Below are 20,959 nucleotides of genomic sequence, written 5' to 3'. Positions count from 1 at the left end.
ACCCCCCCATCCCCCGGGCTCCAGCTCCCAGGCGGCTGCGCAGGGCAAGGCGAAAGAACAGGGAAGAGTACACTCCTTCTCTTCCTCCACTTTTCATCTTTGGTCACAGCGCCACCTCGTGGTTGACTAAAGCTTTCAGAGAGGATTTATTTTTTCAGGGACGAGGAATCAGAGTCCTCCCTCTTACCTGCTCCTTGAAGGTTACTTAGCGAAAGCTAAAGACAGCGAGAAGACGTACTTTTCAGGTCCTCCTAAGGTCCACAGTCTTCTTTGTTCTCGGAGGACCTGGACTCTATGGTCAGTGACGAAGAGGGGCCGCCATCCTGTTGGCGCTTGCGTGCTGCGAGGTGGTTCCGCATGCGCAGTGGGGTCGAGCGAAGCGCACGCTGAGAGTCGGCGGCTGCTCCGGGTGGATCAAGTCTGGTCTTTCCGATTGAAGAGTGTGGCGCCAGACACCAGTGCGGGATTCACACACATACCTCAGGTGACTAGTCGCCCCGATCGGTTTCTCCAGGAATTCACTTTGGTTGTGTCCAGTGACATGGGTGGTCGATAGAGGGTAGGCCCCGGGCTAACGCCCCCTCCTTCTCCCGTTTCTGCGCGGGAAGTGTCTGCACACAGCTGCCACCGCCCGCCGGCTCCGTGTCGGTCTCCCCGTGTAGCAGAGGTGTCATGGTGCGAATGGAGGCCTTTCGTGAAGAGAGGCGGGCCGAGTGACTGAACAGCCCTTTCAGTGTGCTTCAAGTGGGGACGCCGTGAGGTGGGGCGGCCTTGGGAGAATGCCGTGACGCCCCCGCCCCGGGACGCGGAACACTTTGCCCTCTCCGGACCTGAAAGTTCCATCCTTTTTTTTTTTTTTTTCTTCCGCCCCAGCAAATACTCTCAGTTGTAACCAGACCGGGCACTTCAAGGAACCCGTTGATTGGGCCACGATATTGACAAGAGTTGGGTTAAAAAAAAAGATCCAAGTTTGTTCATCTGATAAGTGATATTAAAAAAAAAAATCGAAGCTCCTATCGCCCTGTGTTGCTGGAGTGGTGCGTTTCTGGAGAATGAGTCGCTCCTTAAGATGGAACTAAAAGATCCTACTGAAGAGTTCATTACTCTTCGTATCGGTTTGCCGTGTTTCAGCACTGATGAGAATAGATTTGTAGAAATACGCGCTGTGATCTTACGGTTAAGCAGAATTAAAACACATAAGATACGGGAATTTTAGGTCCCTTTTGTCAGCGCCCCAAACTTAGGCTACTTTAACGTTCATTAACAAGAAACATGTTTCTTGGGGAAAAGGTGTAGCAAAGAAGTCTTGTCTGTTCTACCGATTTAAGCTGTTATCCAAGGGGAAAAAACCTTGTAACTGTCTTTCAACAGTTTGGAATTACTTACATAGAGCTTTACTGCCTCTTCTCAGTTCATTGGATGCCAAAGGACAGTTAGCGATTCTCAGAACATCTCAAAAAGATGCACAGTAATGTTTTTATAGATGGGTACTTCCTATTTCAATGACAGTGAACTAGTTTAAAAGCTTTATTTGTGTAGCACTTCTGTAGTAAAAACGAGCATTCAGAACATAACTAAGTGTTAGAGCCGAATTAGAATGATCACGGGAGTTGCCTCTATCATATCATACTTTACTTCGGAAAAGAATGTGGACTTCTGTATCCATTATGGTGACTTGACCATGCAGTGGTTTAAGAAGTCCTGCCTACCGTTTGACCAGGCAAAATTACTGACATTGCAGGGTATTTGAAATTATCTTGGAGTTCAGTTACGTATTTTGAAAGATGGGTGTTCTTTACTGGAGAACACATACTGTATTGTAGTACTCTAACATATTGAGGCTTTGTGGGTTGAACTCTGGAGTCAATGTCAGATGACCTGGATTTAGGTCCTGTTGTACTTAGTAAGCTTTTGTCTTTGAGGAAGTCATTTAATACTTTATTTTAATAATAAAATAATTGTTTAATGAATTAAGTTACAAAATGGAAATGATACCTCCTTTGCCTTTTAATAGCTTATATTTGTATAGCACATTACACTTTCCAAATTTTATCACATGTATATTATTTCATTTGATACCCTCCGCAAACCGGTGAAGTAATGGCATACACTAGATACTACAGTTAATGGGAATGCATTTCCCAAGCAGCCACGGCTAGTAAGTAGGAGAACGAAGTCTGGAACCCATGTCTAGAACTATTCCCAAAGTCAGCCTATGCTACTTGCCTGACTTGAGGACCCTATTGAGGGTGAAATAAAATAAGTCGAAGTGCTTTGAAAATTATGTAAAAGGGCTGATAGATACTTGGTGTGTGACTCCTATTTTCCTGACTGGTTTTTTTCAAAATTAGTGTTATTAGCATATCTCCATAAATAAGGAGACAGGTTCAAAATCTGTCAACCATTATGCAGGTTTTTTTGCAAAGTAGATGTTTTTTGTACTCCACTACTTTCTTTTACTGTGAATGACATAACCATGAGCAGTATTCCTTTATTTACACGGTCTATTGCAAAGAGACTTGTACCTCCTGAAGCATTAACATCCATATCTCCCTTCAGGATTCTTTTACACGATTGCCTATGTTCTTTTACAATCGAATTAAGTCTTGCTTCTCCAAAATTATTGGCTTTACTATTTGAAGAAACTTGGTGAGTAAAATTGGTTAGCACCTGTTAAATCTCTTAAAACTGTTTCATACATTTCCATAACGTTTATTTTTATATCCAGTTTGAAACTTTTTCAGCTCTCAAATTTTAGTACTTTACATGCAGATATTTGACAACAGTTGTCCAAGAAAAAATAAAAGCCCTGTTTAAAAGTGAAACAACCAGCTCAGCTGTTTCTTGGTGGGTAATTGAATGTCTGCTTCCCTTTATTTGCTAAATCCCTGTTTTGTCAAGCTTCAAAGAGAAATATATCTCTGCCATTATTATTAATATGCAGCTTTATTTTTTGTTATACAGCATAGGTTAATACTAAAAGTTTGCACTAATTTATAGTTTATGTTCCAGCACTGAATATGTACATTGATAGTGCTTTTTGTTTAAGATGTTTTACTGATTGTCATGTATTTATCAGTGATATTGAGAGAAAATATAGCCTGATGAATAAGACACAAATTGTGGATTCAGACTTCATACGTTCAAATTTTGACTGTCACTTGTTAGCAGTATATGACAAAAAACAAGATGCTTAACCCATGCTTCATGTTTTTCATCTATAAAATGGGGTAGACTAGGAGGAAAGTGATACCTCAGGGAGATAGGCAGTGGCCAGATAATATAGGACCCTGTAGGTAGTGGAAAAATGTATAAATCAGTGGGTAAGCCACTAGGAAGAAACATGTGGGTGCAGGTAGCAGTTCTCAAACTGCTCTGAAGCAGAACTCTGGTGTTCTATGAGCTGGATGTAGGTGTTCCATCTTTAAGGTAAGTAATGACAGTCTTATTTCCCAATTAATAAGGAAAATAAATAAGTAGGTGAAGTTTCACAAATTTTTCATATGACCTTAGGTCTTATTATTGCCTGTCATCTGAGCTTTGACAATAGTAAATTAGTTAAGGTTAGCAGAAAAACATGAAAATTATCAACTATGATTAATTTGAGAGCTTCCTTTTAAAAATGTATTTCTACATATCGTATGATTTTAGGCCTGTGGGTCATAAAAGGAGTGGTGTTGAAAGTAGGTTGGGTGGATCAAAGGGTATAGTTTTAAATATATTTAATAAGTGGAGGTTAAGAGAAACTTGAACTTTATAGTAGTGGGAATCTATAAAGCTGTTCTCGAGCTTGGGTATAACTATTCAACAAAAGAGAAGAATATTTGGGAGTAATGGAAGAAGTGGAAGCTAAAAATTATGGTAGTTGTGAATTAAATTCAAGTTTAAGTGGAAAAAAATTCAGAGAGAAGGATACATTTTAGTTAAATTTAGTGTCTTTTGTGATTAATAAATTTTTTGTTTTTGTCTTGACATGTGATACTATAATTTTGGCTATAATAAATAACAGAGTATATCATTTGATATATGGTTAGGGTTAGGATTTAATTTGTTGGAAGAGCCTTCCCTTTATATAGTAGGCGGTAGCATATCCAGTCTTAGCTGACTTGGAAGAAGAGTAGCTTTAGTGTTTCTGACAGGTTTATAATAGTAGTGATTCTTCCTATCATTTGTTGTTGTTGTTGTTGTTTTTTGCTGTACGCGGGCCTCTCACTGTTGTGGCCTCTCCCGTTGCGGAGCACAGGCTCCGGACGCGCAGGCTCAGCGGCCATGGCTCACGGGCCCAGCCGCTCCGTGGCATGTGGGATCTTCCCGGACCGGGGCACGAACGTGTATTCCCTGCATCAGCAGGCGGACTCTGAACCGCCACCAGGGAAGCCCTGTTATTTCTTAAAGTATTAAAATAATATTTGACTGTTAAGGTTTAATCTTTCAGTGTCAGGACTTTGTAAATGGTCATTATTTTTTATGATTCCTCTGAAACTGATGGTAAAGAATCACGCAAGCCTTAAAAAATGTGGAGCAAAAAAAAATTAAATCTTGGTTCCTGAACATTCCTCTGTTTTCTGGTACCATTTAAGAAGTTTAAAGAGGGGAGAAAACCGATAACTTCTTCCAGCGGCAAGATGTGGAAAATTGACATTTTAAAATTTTGACCTTAACTGAACACTTACTTGATTCTTTTGTTCAGATTGCAGAATGCCGGGTCTAAGTTGTAGATTTTATCAGCACAAATTTCCTGAGGTGGAAGACGTAGTGATGGTGAATGTAAGGTCCATTGCTGAAATGGGAGCTTATGTCAGCTTGCTGGAATACAACAACATCGAAGGCATGATTCTTCTGAGTGAGTTGTCCAGAAGGCGTATCCGTTCTATAAACAAACTCATCCGAATTGGCAGGAATGAATGTGTGGTTGTTATCAGAGTGGACAAAGAAAAAGGTAAATGAGAAAAAGATTTAAAATAATTTAAACTTTAAAAATTTATATTTATTTATTAAATATAAATTTATATTTAATATATAAATATTCATATATTAAATAATTTATATCTGGAATTTTTTGATTTAAAATGATTTATTTTAAAATATATTTTTTGTAAATTGCCGGCTGCAGTAAAAAAAAAAAGAAAAGAAAGAATAAAAAAACACCTCCTTTTGTCCTTAAACTCTTTTACATACAAAATTGTTAGAGAAGGATGCCAGTTAACCATCTAAACAAGACCTTTTAAGTTGTGTGTTGTTTTTTTTTTTTGGTGGTTGTTTCTTTTTAATTAATTAATTTTATTTATTTAGGCTGAGGTGAGTCTTTGTTGCTGTGTGCGGGCTTTCTCTAGTTGCGGCGAGCGGGGCTACTCTTTGTTGCGGTGCATGGGTTTCTCATTGCGTTGGCTTTTCTTGTTGCAAAGCATGGGCTCTAGGCACGCGGGCTTCAGTAGTTGTGCTTCGTGGACTCTAGAGAGCAGGCTCAGTAGTCGTGGTGCACAGGCTTAGTTGCTCTGCGTCATGTGGGATCTTCCCAGATCACGGTTCTAACCTGTGTCCCCTGCATTGGCAGGCAGATTCTTAACCACCACGCCACCAGGGAAGCCCAGTAGTGGTTTAATTAGTACATCCCAGGACTAGTTTTTGTGAGCCAAGTAACTTGAATTTTATTCCCAGAGGTTATCATGATCTTGATAATTAACTCATTGCCAAACTCACCAACCTCAGAGAGACAAATAAGCAAACCAGAGTACTAGTTCATTCATATTTGTCAGGTGCCTTTTTATTGATTTAGAGTTAGATTAGTAATCAGGTTATTGAATAAGTGATGGAAATTGGGCAAAGCTAAATGGATTTTAGGAATATTTTTTGTCTTTAAAAAAGCAATATACTGCAGACACACACTCAAAACCCAATATTGTATGTCTCTGGTAATCAGAATGTTTGTGACCCCCAGATCCTATGGGATCTTTCTGGCAGAGATGAATAGGTATTCATTTATTTACTCTTTGGGTGCCCCTTTTTTGGACCCCATGTAAATCTTCACCTTTGTGAACACATTTTTTTCTAAATATATTGTATAACACCATTGAGTAGGTTTTGTCTTCAACTGGCTTAATATAGTTAAGATAATTGGTTTCAGTCATCTTACTATAGTTTGTTAGGTTTTAGTTTCAGGGAAGTGGTTACCGTCATGCTTAAAAGACCAGTCAGTCACCCTGACTGAGCTTGGCTTTCTGAATCTCCTCAGCCATCTAGTTAATTGATACTTCTGCAAATGAATAATTTTATACATAACTGACTTCTTTTCTGATTATAATCTTAGACAATAAACTTTCAAGGCAGCTTATATTACCCCTTAGGTGGTGCTACCACTTAGCACATTGATTATTCTAAATGCTTTGATATGACTTACTTGTAGCACCCTCCCCAGCTTCCATTTATTAAAGTGCTTGAAGACTGAGATTATTCCTTAAACTTGTGTTTTGTTGTTGCTCCAGTAGGACCTCGAATGGTGTCTTATCTTATATTGCTTTCCTATTATATGAAATATATACACAAAAAGGAATCAAATACATTTTCAACTGCCATCAGAAAAAGTGAAAGGGTAAACTTGTATAAGTACTGTAGTTACATGTAAAAATTTATTTTCATAATAGCATTGTTTTTACAATGTTAATTAAAAACAAGAAACAGCAATCTAAATTGTGGTTATATAAATCATGACACAACCAAGCAAGGCAATTTTATACAGAATGCGATCTGAATATTCTGATATGAAAAGATCTCCAGGGTAAGATAAAAAAAAGCAAAGTGCAGAAGATCTATAGAGGGGATCCATTTCTGTTACTAGAAGATTAAGTCCTATTGGATAAACCATTCATCATAACTGCTGTAAACCCTAAACAAGTATTTGAATGGGTGGTAAAAATTATTCAAGTAGAGTGGGAACAACCAAAAGCAGGCTGAAACTGAAGGCAAGTTGACACTTGGGAGAAAGGAACTGCACTGGATAAATTTTACAGCTTTTTGACTGAGTGCATGTTACAGACAACTTCCAAGCAGGGCATCAAAAATTCTAGGGGAAAACCTACAGTCTTAATGGCTTGAGAGCCAGAGATGAGAGTTCTGGACAACCACAACAGTTGGAAAGTGGTGATAGGGATTAGAAAAAGGAGAGACACAGAGGGAGAGCCCCCAAGTTTATATATAAATTCTGCTGAAATCTCTGGCCAGCCTGTGAAACTAGTAATACACAGGGTAGACTGTTGCCCAATAGGGTAAAAATCTAAACAAATTTTGTTTGCTTTCCATCTGGGGAGACAGAGCTTAGAGTTTTGAATTCAGACAAGCTAACTGCTAAAACAAAAATTCAGTATCCTTGGGAATTCCCTGGCAGCCCAGTGGTTGGGACATCTCGCTTTCACTGCTGAGGGCATGGGTTCAATCCCTGGTCAGGAAACGCAAGCCGTGTGGAGCAGCCAGAAAAAAAAAAGAAAAAATTCAGTGTCCTTAAGAGGAACCTAAAGGAATTCACAGTGTGCCACATATCTTTCCTAATGTCAAGGATACAACTCAAATTGCTAAATAGTTGAAGAAACAGGAAAATATGACCCATACAAAAAAGGTAATCAGTGGAGACTGACCTAGAGATCACCCTAATGTTGGAATTAGCAGATAAGCATTTTAAAGTAAATGTTATAACTGCTCAAAGATATTAGGAAAATATGGTAATAGTCAATGAACAAAATGAAATCTCAGTGGAGAAATTAGAAACTCTCATAAAGAACTAAATATAAATTCTAGAAATGAAAAATATATCTAAAAATTCACTGGATGGGCTAACAGCAAATAAAAGGTGACAGAAGGCTCCTTGAAATTTGAAGGTAGTTCATTTAAAAAGAACCAATCTGAAGAACTGAGGAAAAAAACACAACAACCTGTCAACTATCAAAAGCTCTATTCCAAAAGAAGGGGAGAAAAAGAAAGAACAGAAAATATATTTGAAGAAACCATGGCCAAAAGTTTCCCATATTTGCTGAGGAAAAAAAATGTTTATATATTAGAGAAGCTCAGCAAACCTGAAGCAGGATAAATACTAAGACCACATTTAGGCATACCAAACTATTGAAAAACAGAAAATCTTCAATGTAGCCAGAGGAAAATGATGTTATTTATAGGGGAACAGTAATACAAATTACTGTGACATTCTTATTGGAAATAATGAATGTCAGAGCATTGAATGATATCTGTAAAACACTGAAAGAACACTGTCAAACCAGAATTCTGTATTTGAAGAAAATATTCAACAACAAAAATCAAATGAAAACATTTTCAGGTAAATAGAAACTAGGGGGATTTATTACCAGATAAGACCTACATTATAAGAGATGATAAAGGAAGTTGTTCAGGCTGAAGCGCTGTGATGGCTGAAATGGAAAATATGTGGGTAAACGTAAAAAACCATTTTCTCCCTCTTTATTCTTCTTCTTTCTTTAAATGGGGGTGTAGTTGATTTACAATATCGTGTTAGTTTCCAGCGTACAGCAAAGTGAATCAGTTATATACATATATCCACTCTTTTTAGATTCTTTTCCCATGTAGGCCATTACAGAGTATTGAGTAGAGTTCCCTGTGCTATACAGTAGGTCCTTATTAGTGATCCATTTTATATATAGTAGTGTGTATATGTCAATCCCAATCTTCCAATTTATCCCTCCCCCCATCATCCCCTGGTAAACATAAGTTTGTTTTTACATCTGTAACTCTGTTTCTGTTTTGTAGATAAGTTAATTTGTACACTTTTTGTAGATTCCACATATAAGCGATGTCATATTTGTCTTTCTCTGTCTGACGTCACTCAGTATGACAATCTCTCCATCCATCCACGTTGCTGCAAATGGCGTTAACTTTGTTCTTTTTTATAGTCCATTGTATGTATGTACCACATCTTCTTTATCCATTCCTCTGTTGATGGACATTTAGGTTGCTTCCATGTCCTGGCTATTGTAAATAGTGCTGCAGTGAGCATTGGGGAGCTCCCTCTTAATTCTTTAAAATACATTTAACTACTTGTCTCATTGTGTACCCATGGGACTTTTATTTATGGAGGTGACTGGTGACATGGAGAGTCCAATGCCATTGAAAGAACATTTTTATTATTAAAGTTTCCCAAGAGATGGGGACCCAGCATGCCATGCAAAGCCACATGAAGAAGCACAGGGGTTTTTTGTGTGTGTGTACCCAAAGCTGTTTTATTTTATTTAACATCTTTATTGGAGTATAACTGTTTTACAATGGTGTGTTAGTTTCTGCTTTACAACAGAGTGAATCAGTTATACATATACATATGTTCCCATATCTCTTCACTCTTGCGTCACCCTCCCTCCTACCCTCCCTATCCCACCCCTCTAGGTGGTCACAAAACACAGAGCTGATCTCCCTGGGAAGCATGGTTTTGATCAGGAGGTAGAAGGAGCAAGGGGAAAGCCTAGGCCAGAATTTTATTGAGGTTTCCATGACAAAGGCAAGGCAGGTCGCGTAAACAGTTTAGGGTTGGCTCATTTGAATAGTTTGGGCAGGGCTTGGTGCATTGGGGCTGTCCCTAGTTGTCTGGTACCTGGCTCTATGCTGGTTTAGGGCATGGGATAATATTGGCCTGCTGTGTGGAACTTTGATGAGATGATTGGGGGTATGGGCTCTAGATTGGTTGATTTGCATGTAAAAGGCTGCTTCCATTGAGGCCTTTGCCAACTCTAAGAATTGGCTAGTGCCAGGCAGGGAAGTCTCTTCCCCAGTCAGCCAGGCCACAAATGTCAGAGCATCAAGAATACAGAAAATATAGTTAATGCAGTTGACCCTGTGATGAATGGATGCCAAATAGACAAATACAGTGTCTTTTGGCTTTAGCTCTCATTTGGATAATTGAAAATTATTCCCTCCACTAAGGTAATAGAATATGCAGTTACAAGATGATAAAAATTCATTTCTGAAAATAAAAATCTCTTATCTTGTACTTTTTATGCAGTATTTTGTTGATACGTTTTAATGGGGAATAAGTGTAGGTATGCCAGCCCAACAGTCTGGTGGTGAATATTGTTACAGTGATTCTTTGGCACCTGGACAGAGATAATTTTTTCAAATTTTTCTCATATAGGATATATTGATTTGTCAAAAAGAAGAGTTTCTCCAGAGGAAGCAATCAAATGTGAAGATAAATTTACTAAATCCAAAACTGTAAGTTGATTTTTTAATCAAATTAGTTCACCATTTGATGTGTTTAATAATCTGCATGGTGTGTTCCTGGCAGAAACAAAACCTACATTTTCTGCAACAATATTTTCATTTCTCATTCTGTGTTACATAGAAAAACAATTTGAAGACTTTATTTCAAAAGAGTATGACTTCAGTGTTCTTGTCTCATGATGTTACTACCTTAAAGCATTGCTTAATGTGTAATATTCTCAAATCAGTACTGGACCATTAGTGTTTTTAAGCTATTTTAGGTGAAATTAACTATGGGTGATTTCAGCTGATTGGGCTTGTCGCAGCATGTAGTTTTTGACTTTCAACTCTTCTGGGATAAGGATCACAGAGACAACCAGCTATTGTTTGTTAAGAATGAGCAAAGGTTTGTAAAATGTCTTTGAATCCAGGAAAGCAAGGCAGGGCCTGTTACTTAGTGTGGTTCTCTACCCCACCCCTCACCCGCCTTGCTTTTTTTTCCTTATTAGTTTTGCTGTAATTTCCTCAGTAAGCACTAATAAAGCAAGGACAGTCATTTCTTCATTCTCATCTTTCTGTATTTTTCTGTTCTCTGGTCCTATTTAGATTTTCCTTTATTCCCTAGATCCTCAGTGCTTATCGGCAGTTTCCATTGGTTCTGTTTTCTCTACCCTTCTCTTGTGTCTTTTGTTCCTCTGCCATGTGTGTTTCTGTCCTCAAGATAAAATGCCAAGAAAACAGTGTTTACATGAAGAAAAGATTTTAAAAATCTTGCTTAACCCCAGTAAAAGAGAGTATAAATCTAAAAGCCATCAGACCATTACCCAAATCTTTCAAGTCCCACCAAGTCTAGATTTGAGAAGCACTACTCTAGGAAACTTCCATTTTGTTTTGTTCCCCTAGGATATTGTAAAATGAGCATAATAGATATTATTAGGATAATAAGACGATAGAATGTTCGTATTTTTCCTCACTCAGATTTTGTGTGTAATTAACATGAAGGCCTCTTTATACTCTTTCTCTTCTTTAAGCCCTTTTATGTTTAGGAGATTAGGAAAAGAGTTTGGCAGCATTGGGTAGGAGGTGGGTAGGATTGAAGGATAACTGTTAAATGATAACAGAGCAGAAGAAGTAATAAAATCTCCATCCAGGTTCCATGCTCTCATGGAGTAGTAATAATATCTTACATTTTGATCTGTGTAAGAACTCACTACAGTAAAAAGGAAAGATACTAGTATCTCCCTTTTCCAGATGAGGAAATATATTCAGAGAGGTTTGTTTGTCCCAGAATTGACTTGATCTGGGTGGTAGGTTGTAAATGCTATACTAGTTGTACTTGTTATACCCACTTGAGTCATTATTATGGAAAAGCGAATATTTCTCTATGGAGAAAGAATTTGTGTGGTGATCTTTTGTTGTTAAGGAATTAGTGTTGTCAAATTAACCAAACGTTTGTTTTTATATGCTATCTACTAAAATGTAAAAATATCTGTTTTTGTTTTTTAATATAGATCTCTTACCTTTGAATTGTTGAGCTCTTCATTTTGTTTCTAGGTTTACAGCATTCTTCGTCATGTTGCTGAGGTCTTAGAATATACAAAGGATGAGCAGCTAGAAAGCCTGTTCCAGAGGACTGCTTGGGTCTTCGATGACAAGTACAAGAGACCCGGATACGGTGCCTATGATGCATTTAAGCACGCAGTCTCGTAAGAACACCTTCTTAGCTCTGCCTCTCCATTGATACTACGGCTGCTGGGTCTAGCACACAAGTTGAGAGCCTGACTTTTTTTTTTTTTTTTTTTTTTTTTGCGGTACGCGGGCCTCTCACTGTTGTGGCCTCTCCCGTTGCGGAGCACAGGCTCCGGAAGCACAGCCTCAGCGGCCACGGCTCGCGGGCCCAGCCGCTCCGCGGCATGTGGGATCTTCCCAGACCGGGGCACGAACCCGTGTCCCCTGCATCGGCAGGCGGACTCTTAATCACTGCGCCACCAGGGAAGCCCAAGAGCCTGACATTTAATAGCACAACATTCATGTATTAAGTCCTTGCCAAATTTAGATTAAAATATTTTAGTATAATAGGCCCATGATATGGGCCAATCCTATAAAGCCGAGCCTATATGATTTGGTGTACCATAGTTATGTAGTTTTGTAAACCATATGGTTTCATCTCACACTACTGTCTTACATACTTTCCTCTCCTAGTTCTGTTATTGTCCTAGGTGACTTCAGGGCCAACATAGATGTTTTGTTTAAAACTTGTTTTCTTTACCTCAGTTCCTTAGACCTTCAGCCCATGCCACATTAGCTAGTCTTCCATATGGCCTCACCCTGGGTCTTACTGTCACCAGGATTTGCTGTGTCTCCGAAACCTGTAATTCACACATTCTGTTCTTTCACCACAGCTTCCTGTCCTTCCAGCTCCCACAGTTAGTCCTACTCTGTGTCATTTTAATTCTTATTATTATCAGTCTCTGAATCCAAACCTTTTTTTTTTCTCCCTTTTTCACCCTTTCCTGCCTTCTCTTTCTTATTCAGCATAGACACACCATGGTCCATCATTTCAACAACTTTCTTGCCAGTGTCATGAGTTTTGCCCTGTTTTTCCTTCTGTTACATCCAGCCTTGGAGCGATGTTCCTGCCTTCTCTGCACTTGTAGACTGCTGGGTGCTGCTAGGAAAAACCACAGTCTTGCAGGTTGGTGCCACTGCATATTCATGGTCTCCAACCTCAGCTGGGCCTTAACTGCTGCCCCACATTCTCTTTGCTCCTGGTCACTTCTTCCTCTCATTCTTAGATTGGCTATTTTAGAACTTCTCTACACTCTTCCTCAGATACCCACTCTGTCCCTCTCCTCTCACTCTCACTTGGTGCGCTCACTACCTAAAAAAGAAAATAGGAGCCATTGCACAGGATCACCTCTACTTCCTTCCACTTTCTCAGCCAACTCATCTCCATCCCACCTGTCACTGCCTCCTGTGCTCCTGTCATACTGGAATTCGGATCCTTCCTGCTCTCAAAGTAATCTTACCACCTGTGCCCAGCTATTCCTAAGGGATGTCTTTCCATGTACTATTTCCTCTCTTGGGTCTTCAGCCTTTTTCTTTATTGGTTTTGCTCCATCAGCATAAAAACATGCTCACATTTCTCCCATTTATACTAAAAATGAACTTTTCAGCCTCCCCTCTACTTTCTCCTGTTGCAAGCACTGTGTCCTCTCTTTTTAACAGCCAGATTTCTTAAGTTCTCTGTACTTACTGCTCTACTTCTGCACCTCCCAGTCCTTCCTAGATGTTAATACCTCACAAGCAGGCTCACCACTGCATTGTTACTTTCCCAGCCCTTGTGCTGCCAAGGGTTATTGGTCTCCTCAGCCCTCAGAATGGCCAAGTGGGGCTTAGAACTGTTAGAACCTCCATCAGGCCTACTCATCAGAGGCTCCAAATACCTTCTAGTTTACCCCCTCCCCTCATGTGACTTTTTTATTTAATATCACCTTGTGGGAAAGGTGAGAATAATAATAACAGCTAACATTTATATAATTCTCACAACAACCTATGGTATAAGTGTTATTATTATTCCTATCTTATAGATGAGGAAATTGAGACAAGATTAAATTGTCCAAGTTCACACAGCAACCAAACGGTAGAGCCTCAAACACAGGCATTGTAGTTACGCTACAGAGCTTATGCTATTAACCATCAAGCACTGCTTTATTTTTCTGTCCTCCCTGACTTCAATCCTGGACTCCTCAGTCAGTACATGTCTTACCTTGGTTTGCTGTCATTAGCAGCCCCACTTACCTCTCTAGCTTCTGCCTCCACCCCTTCTCCGTTACCACTCTGCATTCTTAACAAATAACAGGTTACATTCTTAACAAATTAACATTCATCTTAACGAATTAACATTCACTTATCACCGTTCACATTCTTTTCTTGCTTCATCAGACATGTTGCAACTGTCCAGATTTAACTCATGATAATTCTGTGCCACATGTGCTTAATTTTTTTTTCTCTTAATTAAATAATTAAATAGAGTTTTTGAGATTGTTGGAAACAATATTTTATTCCTCCCAAGCCATTCCGGTCACTTATCAGTGGTAACCACTATTCTGAAATTACTATGTATCATTATCATTTATATACATATACATGTGTGGATAGGTTATGAAAAGTATAGAATCTTTTTTATGTTTAAATATTTAATTTGTTTAAACAAAAAAAATAAATTTATTTTATCATTGTAACAAGCTTTTCTGTACTTTACATTTTTACTCGTAATGCTATTATTGACCAGAATTTCTCCAAATTGATAGATGTATGCCTACTTCATATTAATTTCTATATAGTATTTTGTGGTGAGAATATGCTTTATTTGTTCCTCTATAAAGAGATTTTTACATAATCTCCTCCACCCTTTTATCCCCCTACTTTTCAAAACTGCTATGATGAATGTCCATGTACATGTCTCTCTGTACAACGTTTGAGAATTTCTAAGATACCTAGGAATAGAATTGTTGGGTCATAGGATTGATATATGCACCTTTAAATTTACTTAGTTTTGCCAAAGTACTCTCCAAATTGGTTCTACAATTTATATTCCCTCTTCATTAACATTTGGTATATATCTCAGATTTTTTTTTTTTTTTTTTTTTTTTTTGCCAAACTGATTGATGTACAGTAGTGTCTTTTTTTTTTTTTTTTTTTTTTTTCCGGCTGTGTTGGGGCTTCATTTCTGTGCGTGGACTTTCTTCTAGTTGCAGCGAGCGGGGGCCACTGTTCATCGCGGTGCGCAGGCCGCTCACTGTCGCAGCCTCTCTTGTTGCGGAGCACAAGCTCCAGACGCACAGGCTCAGTAGTTGTGGCTCACGGGCCTAGTTGCTCCACGGCATGTGGGATCTTCCCAGACCAGGGCTCGAACCCGTGTCCCCTGCGTTGGCAGGCAGATTCTCAACCACTGCGCCACCAGGGAAGCCCTAGTGTCTTGTTTTGATTTGCAGTTTGCTGGTAGTTGGTAAAGTTAACAGCATTTCATATGTTTATTGACCATTTGTATTTCTTCTGTGAAACATCTGTTTGTCTCATTTCCTCATTTTCTGTTGGTTTGTCTTTCAGTTATGTCATAACTTTCTTAAAACTTTAAGTTCTACCTTAGCTCGTTAAAATTCTACCATTCTTCTAGTCGTCATTTCATTTTTTCCATTTGTTAATTCGTTCAGCAAACATGCCAGTGACTAAGACAGTGGTCCCTGTTTGTGGCTCTTACTAGGGTCAGATGAAATGCCACTTCACCCATGAAGCCCTTCCTGACCCCACTAATATCTTCCTCTCCTCACCCCCAGGGATGCACTTCTGTTTTTTTGTTTTTTTTAATTTTGCCATGTTTTTGTTCTTTTTAAGCTCCTTGAAGCAGGGACTGCTAATTACATGGAAATGCTTAATTATAGTGGGATGTGAGACGTATAGGCATAACTCATTTTATTGCACTTCGCATATACTGTGTTTTTTTTTTTTTTTACAAATTGAAGGTTTGTGGCAACGCTTCATCAAGCAGGTCTGTTGGCGCCAGCTCTCCAACGGCATTTGCTCACTTCATGTCTCTGTGTCACACTTTGGTAGTTCTTGCAATATTTCAAAATTTTTCATTATTTTGTTACCGTGATCTGTGATCTTTGATGTTACTATTACAAAAAGATTACATCTCCCTGAAGACTCAGATGATGGTTATCATTTTTTTAGCAATGAAGTATTTTTAAATTAAGTTATATACATTGTTTAGACATAATGTTATTGGACACTTAATAGACTACAGTATAGTGTAAACATAACTTGTGTATGCACTGAGAAACCAAACGCGTGACTCACTTTATTGCTATACATGCTTTATTGTGGCAGTCTGGAACTGAACCTGCAGTATCTTCGAAGTATGTCTGTATAGGAGACATTTTAAATTGCTTGCTTTACCTAGATCTCTAAAATTTTTCTTTTAATAATAATCAATTGGGTGTTTTCTATTTGTCATACAGGCCTAACTAAGCGCTTTACTTGCATTATCTCATTTAATACTACAATCCAGTGAGATATAGTTTTCATTTGCATTTTACATATTTGGAAATTGAGGTCTAGAAAGGCCCCAAAACACATAGTGATTAAATTGTGAAGCTAGGATTTGAACTCTAATTCTGACACTGAAGGCTGTGCTCTTAAACCTTATTCTGTGGTATTATGTTTGGTGTACTAATTATCAGTAAAGTAACCTTGACATTTTGTTTTGTGTATGTGTGTTTTTTTTTTTTAATTATCAGAGACCCATCTATTTTGGATGGCTTAGATTTGAATGAAGATGAACGGGAAGTACTCATTAACAATATTAATAGGCGTTTGACTCCACAGGCTGTCAAAATTCGAGCAGGTAAATGATTTTTTAAATGATGTTTAAAATATTTTGCATGTACCAAAAAAGCTGTTACATAATGAGCCTCACCAAAGAATATGTTGCTACATCAACATCTACCTTTTTCTAAACATTTTTCATAACAAGAAAAGTTAAAGAAATTAAGTTATCTTTGCTTTTACTGAATTATAAAATACATATATATTGACACAAGTAAATGAGTTCAGCTAACCTTAAGTTAGCCCGCTTTCTGGGACATGGGGGGCAGCGATTATTTTGTTTTAGTGCATGCTTTAAAATTCCAACAGTCCAGTAATATCCTCCCAGGCCTCTGGATTAACCACTGTTATGTTAGTTTGCAGTATATTCTTTCAGCAGAGATTTTTCCTATACACATGTGGTGTATAGGAATGTATGCTGTTTATATTCAGATGTAAATTTTTATGTTTTTATAAGGATGGGGTCATACTATGCAAAATTTTCTTCAACTAGCTTTTTCCACTTGGTGTATCATGGCTGCCCTTCCATGTAGAACACAGGGATCTTTCTCATTTTGAATAGCTAAGTAATATTCCATAGAATGATAAACCTTGATATAAGCCAGTCTCCTCTTGATGAGTGTTTAGGTTGTGCCAGTCTTTTTACAGCAGTTGACCCTTGAGTGACGTGGGGGAGTTAGGGTCACCCACCCTCTGCACAGTCAAAAATCCACATATAACTTAGCCCTCCATATCTGTGGTTTCAAGTTCAAGATTCAACTACCATGGTTTGTGTAGTGTTGTAGTGTTTACTGTTGAAAAATTCTACTTGTAAGCAGACCATGCAGTTCAAGTCTGTATTGTTCAAGGGTCTACTGTATTACAAAAAACACTGCAAATTAATACCCTTATACACATACACTTACCCATTTATACAAGTGTTCAGTAAGGCAGATTCTTAAAAGTAGAATTGCTGGGTCGGAGGGTATGCAGTTTTTAAACGGTTCTAAATAATTTGTGGTTATTATTTCATTCAGTCTTCATCACAGTCCTCCTTATCTCTATTTTACAAATAAGGAACTGAAGCACAGAGGGGTTGAAATCATGACTTTTAACTCAGACATAGCCAAAATTCAAGGTGTTTGTTAAATTTCTCTGTTTTTTTAATAGTTTCATCATTCAGGGGCTTGATGTGAATGAGAAAATATAATTTCAGTGCATATTCAGACTTTTTTTTTTTTTTTTTTGCGGTACGCAGGCCTCTCACTGCTGTGGCCTCTCCCGTTGCGGAGCGCAGGCTCCGGACACGCAGGCTCAGCGGCCATGGCTCACGGGCCCAGCCGCTCTGTGGCATGTAGGATCTTCCCGGACCGGGGCACGAACCCGTGTTCCCTGCATCGGCAGGCGGACTCTCAACCACTGTGCCACCAGGGAAGCCCCAGATATTTTTAATTATGAAAATTAATGGCTGGGATTGATTTCTAATTGAAAGGATGCTGAAAGCTTTCATACGTATTTGAATACTAGTGCATTTGTCACGTCTTTGATTTCTTTTAAACCTCTAAAAAAAAATTGCATTTTTTTGGTATAAGCTTTTGAATTTTTATAATTTTAGATATTGAAGTGGCTTGTTATGGTTATGAAGGTATTGATGCTGTAAAAGAAGCCCTGAGAGCAGGTTTGAATTGTTCTACAGAAACCATGCCCATCAAGGTGAGTAGTCATTTTTTCCCTCCCTGATAAACCAAAATCACCTAAACCAAATCAAACCAGATTTTTTTTAATGATCATGTTTCACAACAAATGTTATGAAAAGTGGTTCTTGATATGGTATTTCTAGGAGATGTTTACAATTATGTGTAGGCTTTTTGTTGTAGCTACTGCTACTGTCACAGTGGATAGAGATTCCTGTTGGTATTTAGTGCCAAGGGGCCAGCTATGCCAAACCTCCTTTACAGTAAAGAGTCACTGTGCCCATAATGCTCATAGAATCTTGAAAAGAACAACTTATTCTCTCATATTCACACACAGCTTTCAAGAGGTTTGCCTTGAATCTTTCATTAGCAATAAAATTAACTGGATGGTTGTTATTCAGAATCTCATAGAAGAATTTCTTCTATCAGTTTAGTTTGGAACCAAACAGCATTTTTTTTTTTTTTTTTGTGGTACGCGGGCTTCTCACTGTTGTGGCCTCTCCCGCTGAGGAGCACAGGCTCCGGACACGCAGGCTCGGCGGCCATGGCTCACGAGCCCAGCCACCCCGCGGTACACAGGATCCTCCTGGATCCTCCTGGACCCGTGTCCCCCGCGTCGGCAGGCGGACCCTCAACCACTGCGCCACCAGGGAAGCCCCAGACAGGAATTTTAGAGACAAATTATCCATTGTGCCAATGATAGCTATAGTTAGTTTAGCCACCAAAGACCCAGAAATCATAATCCTTCATATCTGGCATTACAGTAGCCTGTTTATACTACTGGATTAGATCATAGTATCAGTTAGCTTCGGCTACTTTAACAAACTACTCCAAATTGCTGTGCTGCCGAACTGGGAGTAAGTTTTGGGGTGATTTGTTGTTAAAGCAGCAGATAAGCAAAACTATTCTCAAACATCCTCATTGTTGTGTGTTGTATAGGTACATTCATAATTGAATTTTGTCTTCCTTAGATTAATCTAATAGCTCCTCCTCGGTATGTAATGACTACAACCACCCTGGAGAGAACAGAAGGCCTCTCTGTCCTCAACCAAGCTATGGCTGTTATAAAAGAAAAGATTGAGGAAAAGAGGGGCGTCTTCAATGTTCAAATGGAGGTGAGGTCAATACTGGGGGTTTTTGCCTTGTTCTTAAAGTTCTTAAGAAATTTAAATGATCTAAGTGATTTGCATTCTAAAATATCTAATCGGAGACATTTTAAAACATGAGATACGTTTAAGATTACAACTCCCCTAAGCATAAAATAATCATTGACTCAGAGAGTTCCTAAAAGGGTTTTTATAAGTAAATAAGAACTATCATGGGATGGTTATTTAGGACTGCAGTCACTGATCCCCAAAAAGGAAACAAACAGACAATGAAAATAAGTGATTGGTTATTGCCAGAATTTAATGTAGAATGCTTAAAATTTGATTTCAGAATTAAAAACAAGAATAGTCTCATACTTTCCTCATCTCAACAAGAACAAAAACTAATTTTCATATATAATTTTCAAAACAATTTCTTCTGTGGAAAGGAATAGTAAGTAATTTATTTTGAAGCCAGAAGATGCATTTTTAAAGGATATCTTTTTGTGTATTTGAAAGATACAGCCACCGCAATTATTTTCATATATTTTCCATTCTAGCTTGTTAGAAATTACAGAAAATGTATTAGGTTTTTTGGGTTTTTTTTGCGGTACGCGGGCCTCTCGCTGTTGTGGTCTCTCCCGTTGCGGAGCACAGGCTCCGGACGCGCAGGCTCAGCGGCCATGGCTCACGGGCCCAGCCGTTCCGTGGCATGCGGGATCCTCCCAGACCAGGGCACGAGCCCGTGTCCCCTGCATCGGCAGGCGGACTCCCAACCACTGCGCCACCAGGGAAGCCCTGTATTAGGTTTTAATATATGTTTTCTTTTCCTGTATTGTCTTAACTGTCATAAATTTCTTTCTTATTTATTTCATGGAATTTATACTTATATATACTTATTTATTTATATTTCAGCACTCAAAAGTGAACAGATAGGGCAGAGTTGTTAGCAAAGTGTTTTTTTAAGAGTTAAAATACCAGGCAGTAATAGTATTGAAGTTGAATTTGTGTACTGTTTATCTACTTCACTTTGAAATTGTGCCTCTGCTTCCACAGCCCAAAGTGGTCACAGATACAGATGAGACTGAACTTGCAAGGCAGCTGGAGAGGCTTGAGAGAGAAAATGCCGAAGTGGATGGAGATGATGATGCAGAAGAAATGGAAGCCAAAGCTGAAGATTAACTTTGTGGGCAACAGAGTCCAGTTTAAGGAACACAAAGCAGCCTTCCTGGCTGTTAACCCTAGACTTGAAAGTTTTCCAGTATTGAAAACTTCAAAGCTGAATATTTTTTATTTCGAAGTATTTAAATGTTCCGACAGACCAAACCGTGAAATGCCCTCCTAAATGTCAGCTGTTTTCGCACAGTAGCTCTGACACCTTGAGCATTTTTTAAGGGAGTGGCCTGATTTCACTAGAGACAAATCTTTAAGAACAGTCATAAAATGGGGCGTGTGATTTCCATTTCTGATGTCTCCAGATTGGCACCCCTTTGTAGTTCAGTGTCTCCATGAGATTTACCAGGGGCACCCCAAAGCAAATAGTCCTCCAACCTTTCTATATAAAATGTATCAAGCAAACATTAAATAAATTTCTGGGATATTTAA

The 20,959-nt window shown here is 38.6% G+C and overlaps 1 protein-coding gene across 1 annotated transcript; it reads left to right on the top strand.

Moving 5' to 3' along the window:
* The first annotated feature begins 33 nt into the window (after nt 1-33).
* On the top strand, nt 34-20,959 carry EIF2S1 (eukaryotic translation initiation factor 2 subunit alpha). The gene is made up of 8 exons (XM_059058408.2): nt 34-484; nt 4,691-4,939; nt 10,139-10,218; nt 11,761-11,912; nt 16,509-16,615; nt 18,191-18,288; nt 19,241-19,384; nt 20,411-20,959. The coding sequence occupies exons 2-8, from the start codon at nt 4,699-4,701 to the stop codon at nt 20,534-20,536; spliced, it is 948 nt and encodes a 315-aa protein (XP_058914391.1). The 5' UTR covers nt 34-484; nt 4,691-4,698; the 3' UTR covers nt 20,537-20,959.

This window comes from Kogia breviceps, chromosome 3 (assembly GCF_026419965.1).
Source record: "Kogia breviceps isolate mKogBre1 chromosome 3, mKogBre1 haplotype 1, whole genome shotgun sequence".
Classification (NCBI taxonomy): domain Eukaryota; kingdom Metazoa; phylum Chordata; class Mammalia; order Artiodactyla; family Physeteridae; genus Kogia; species Kogia breviceps.
The sequence above is the reverse complement of the archived record's forward strand: the minus strand, read 5'-3'. Positions and strand labels throughout refer to the sequence as shown.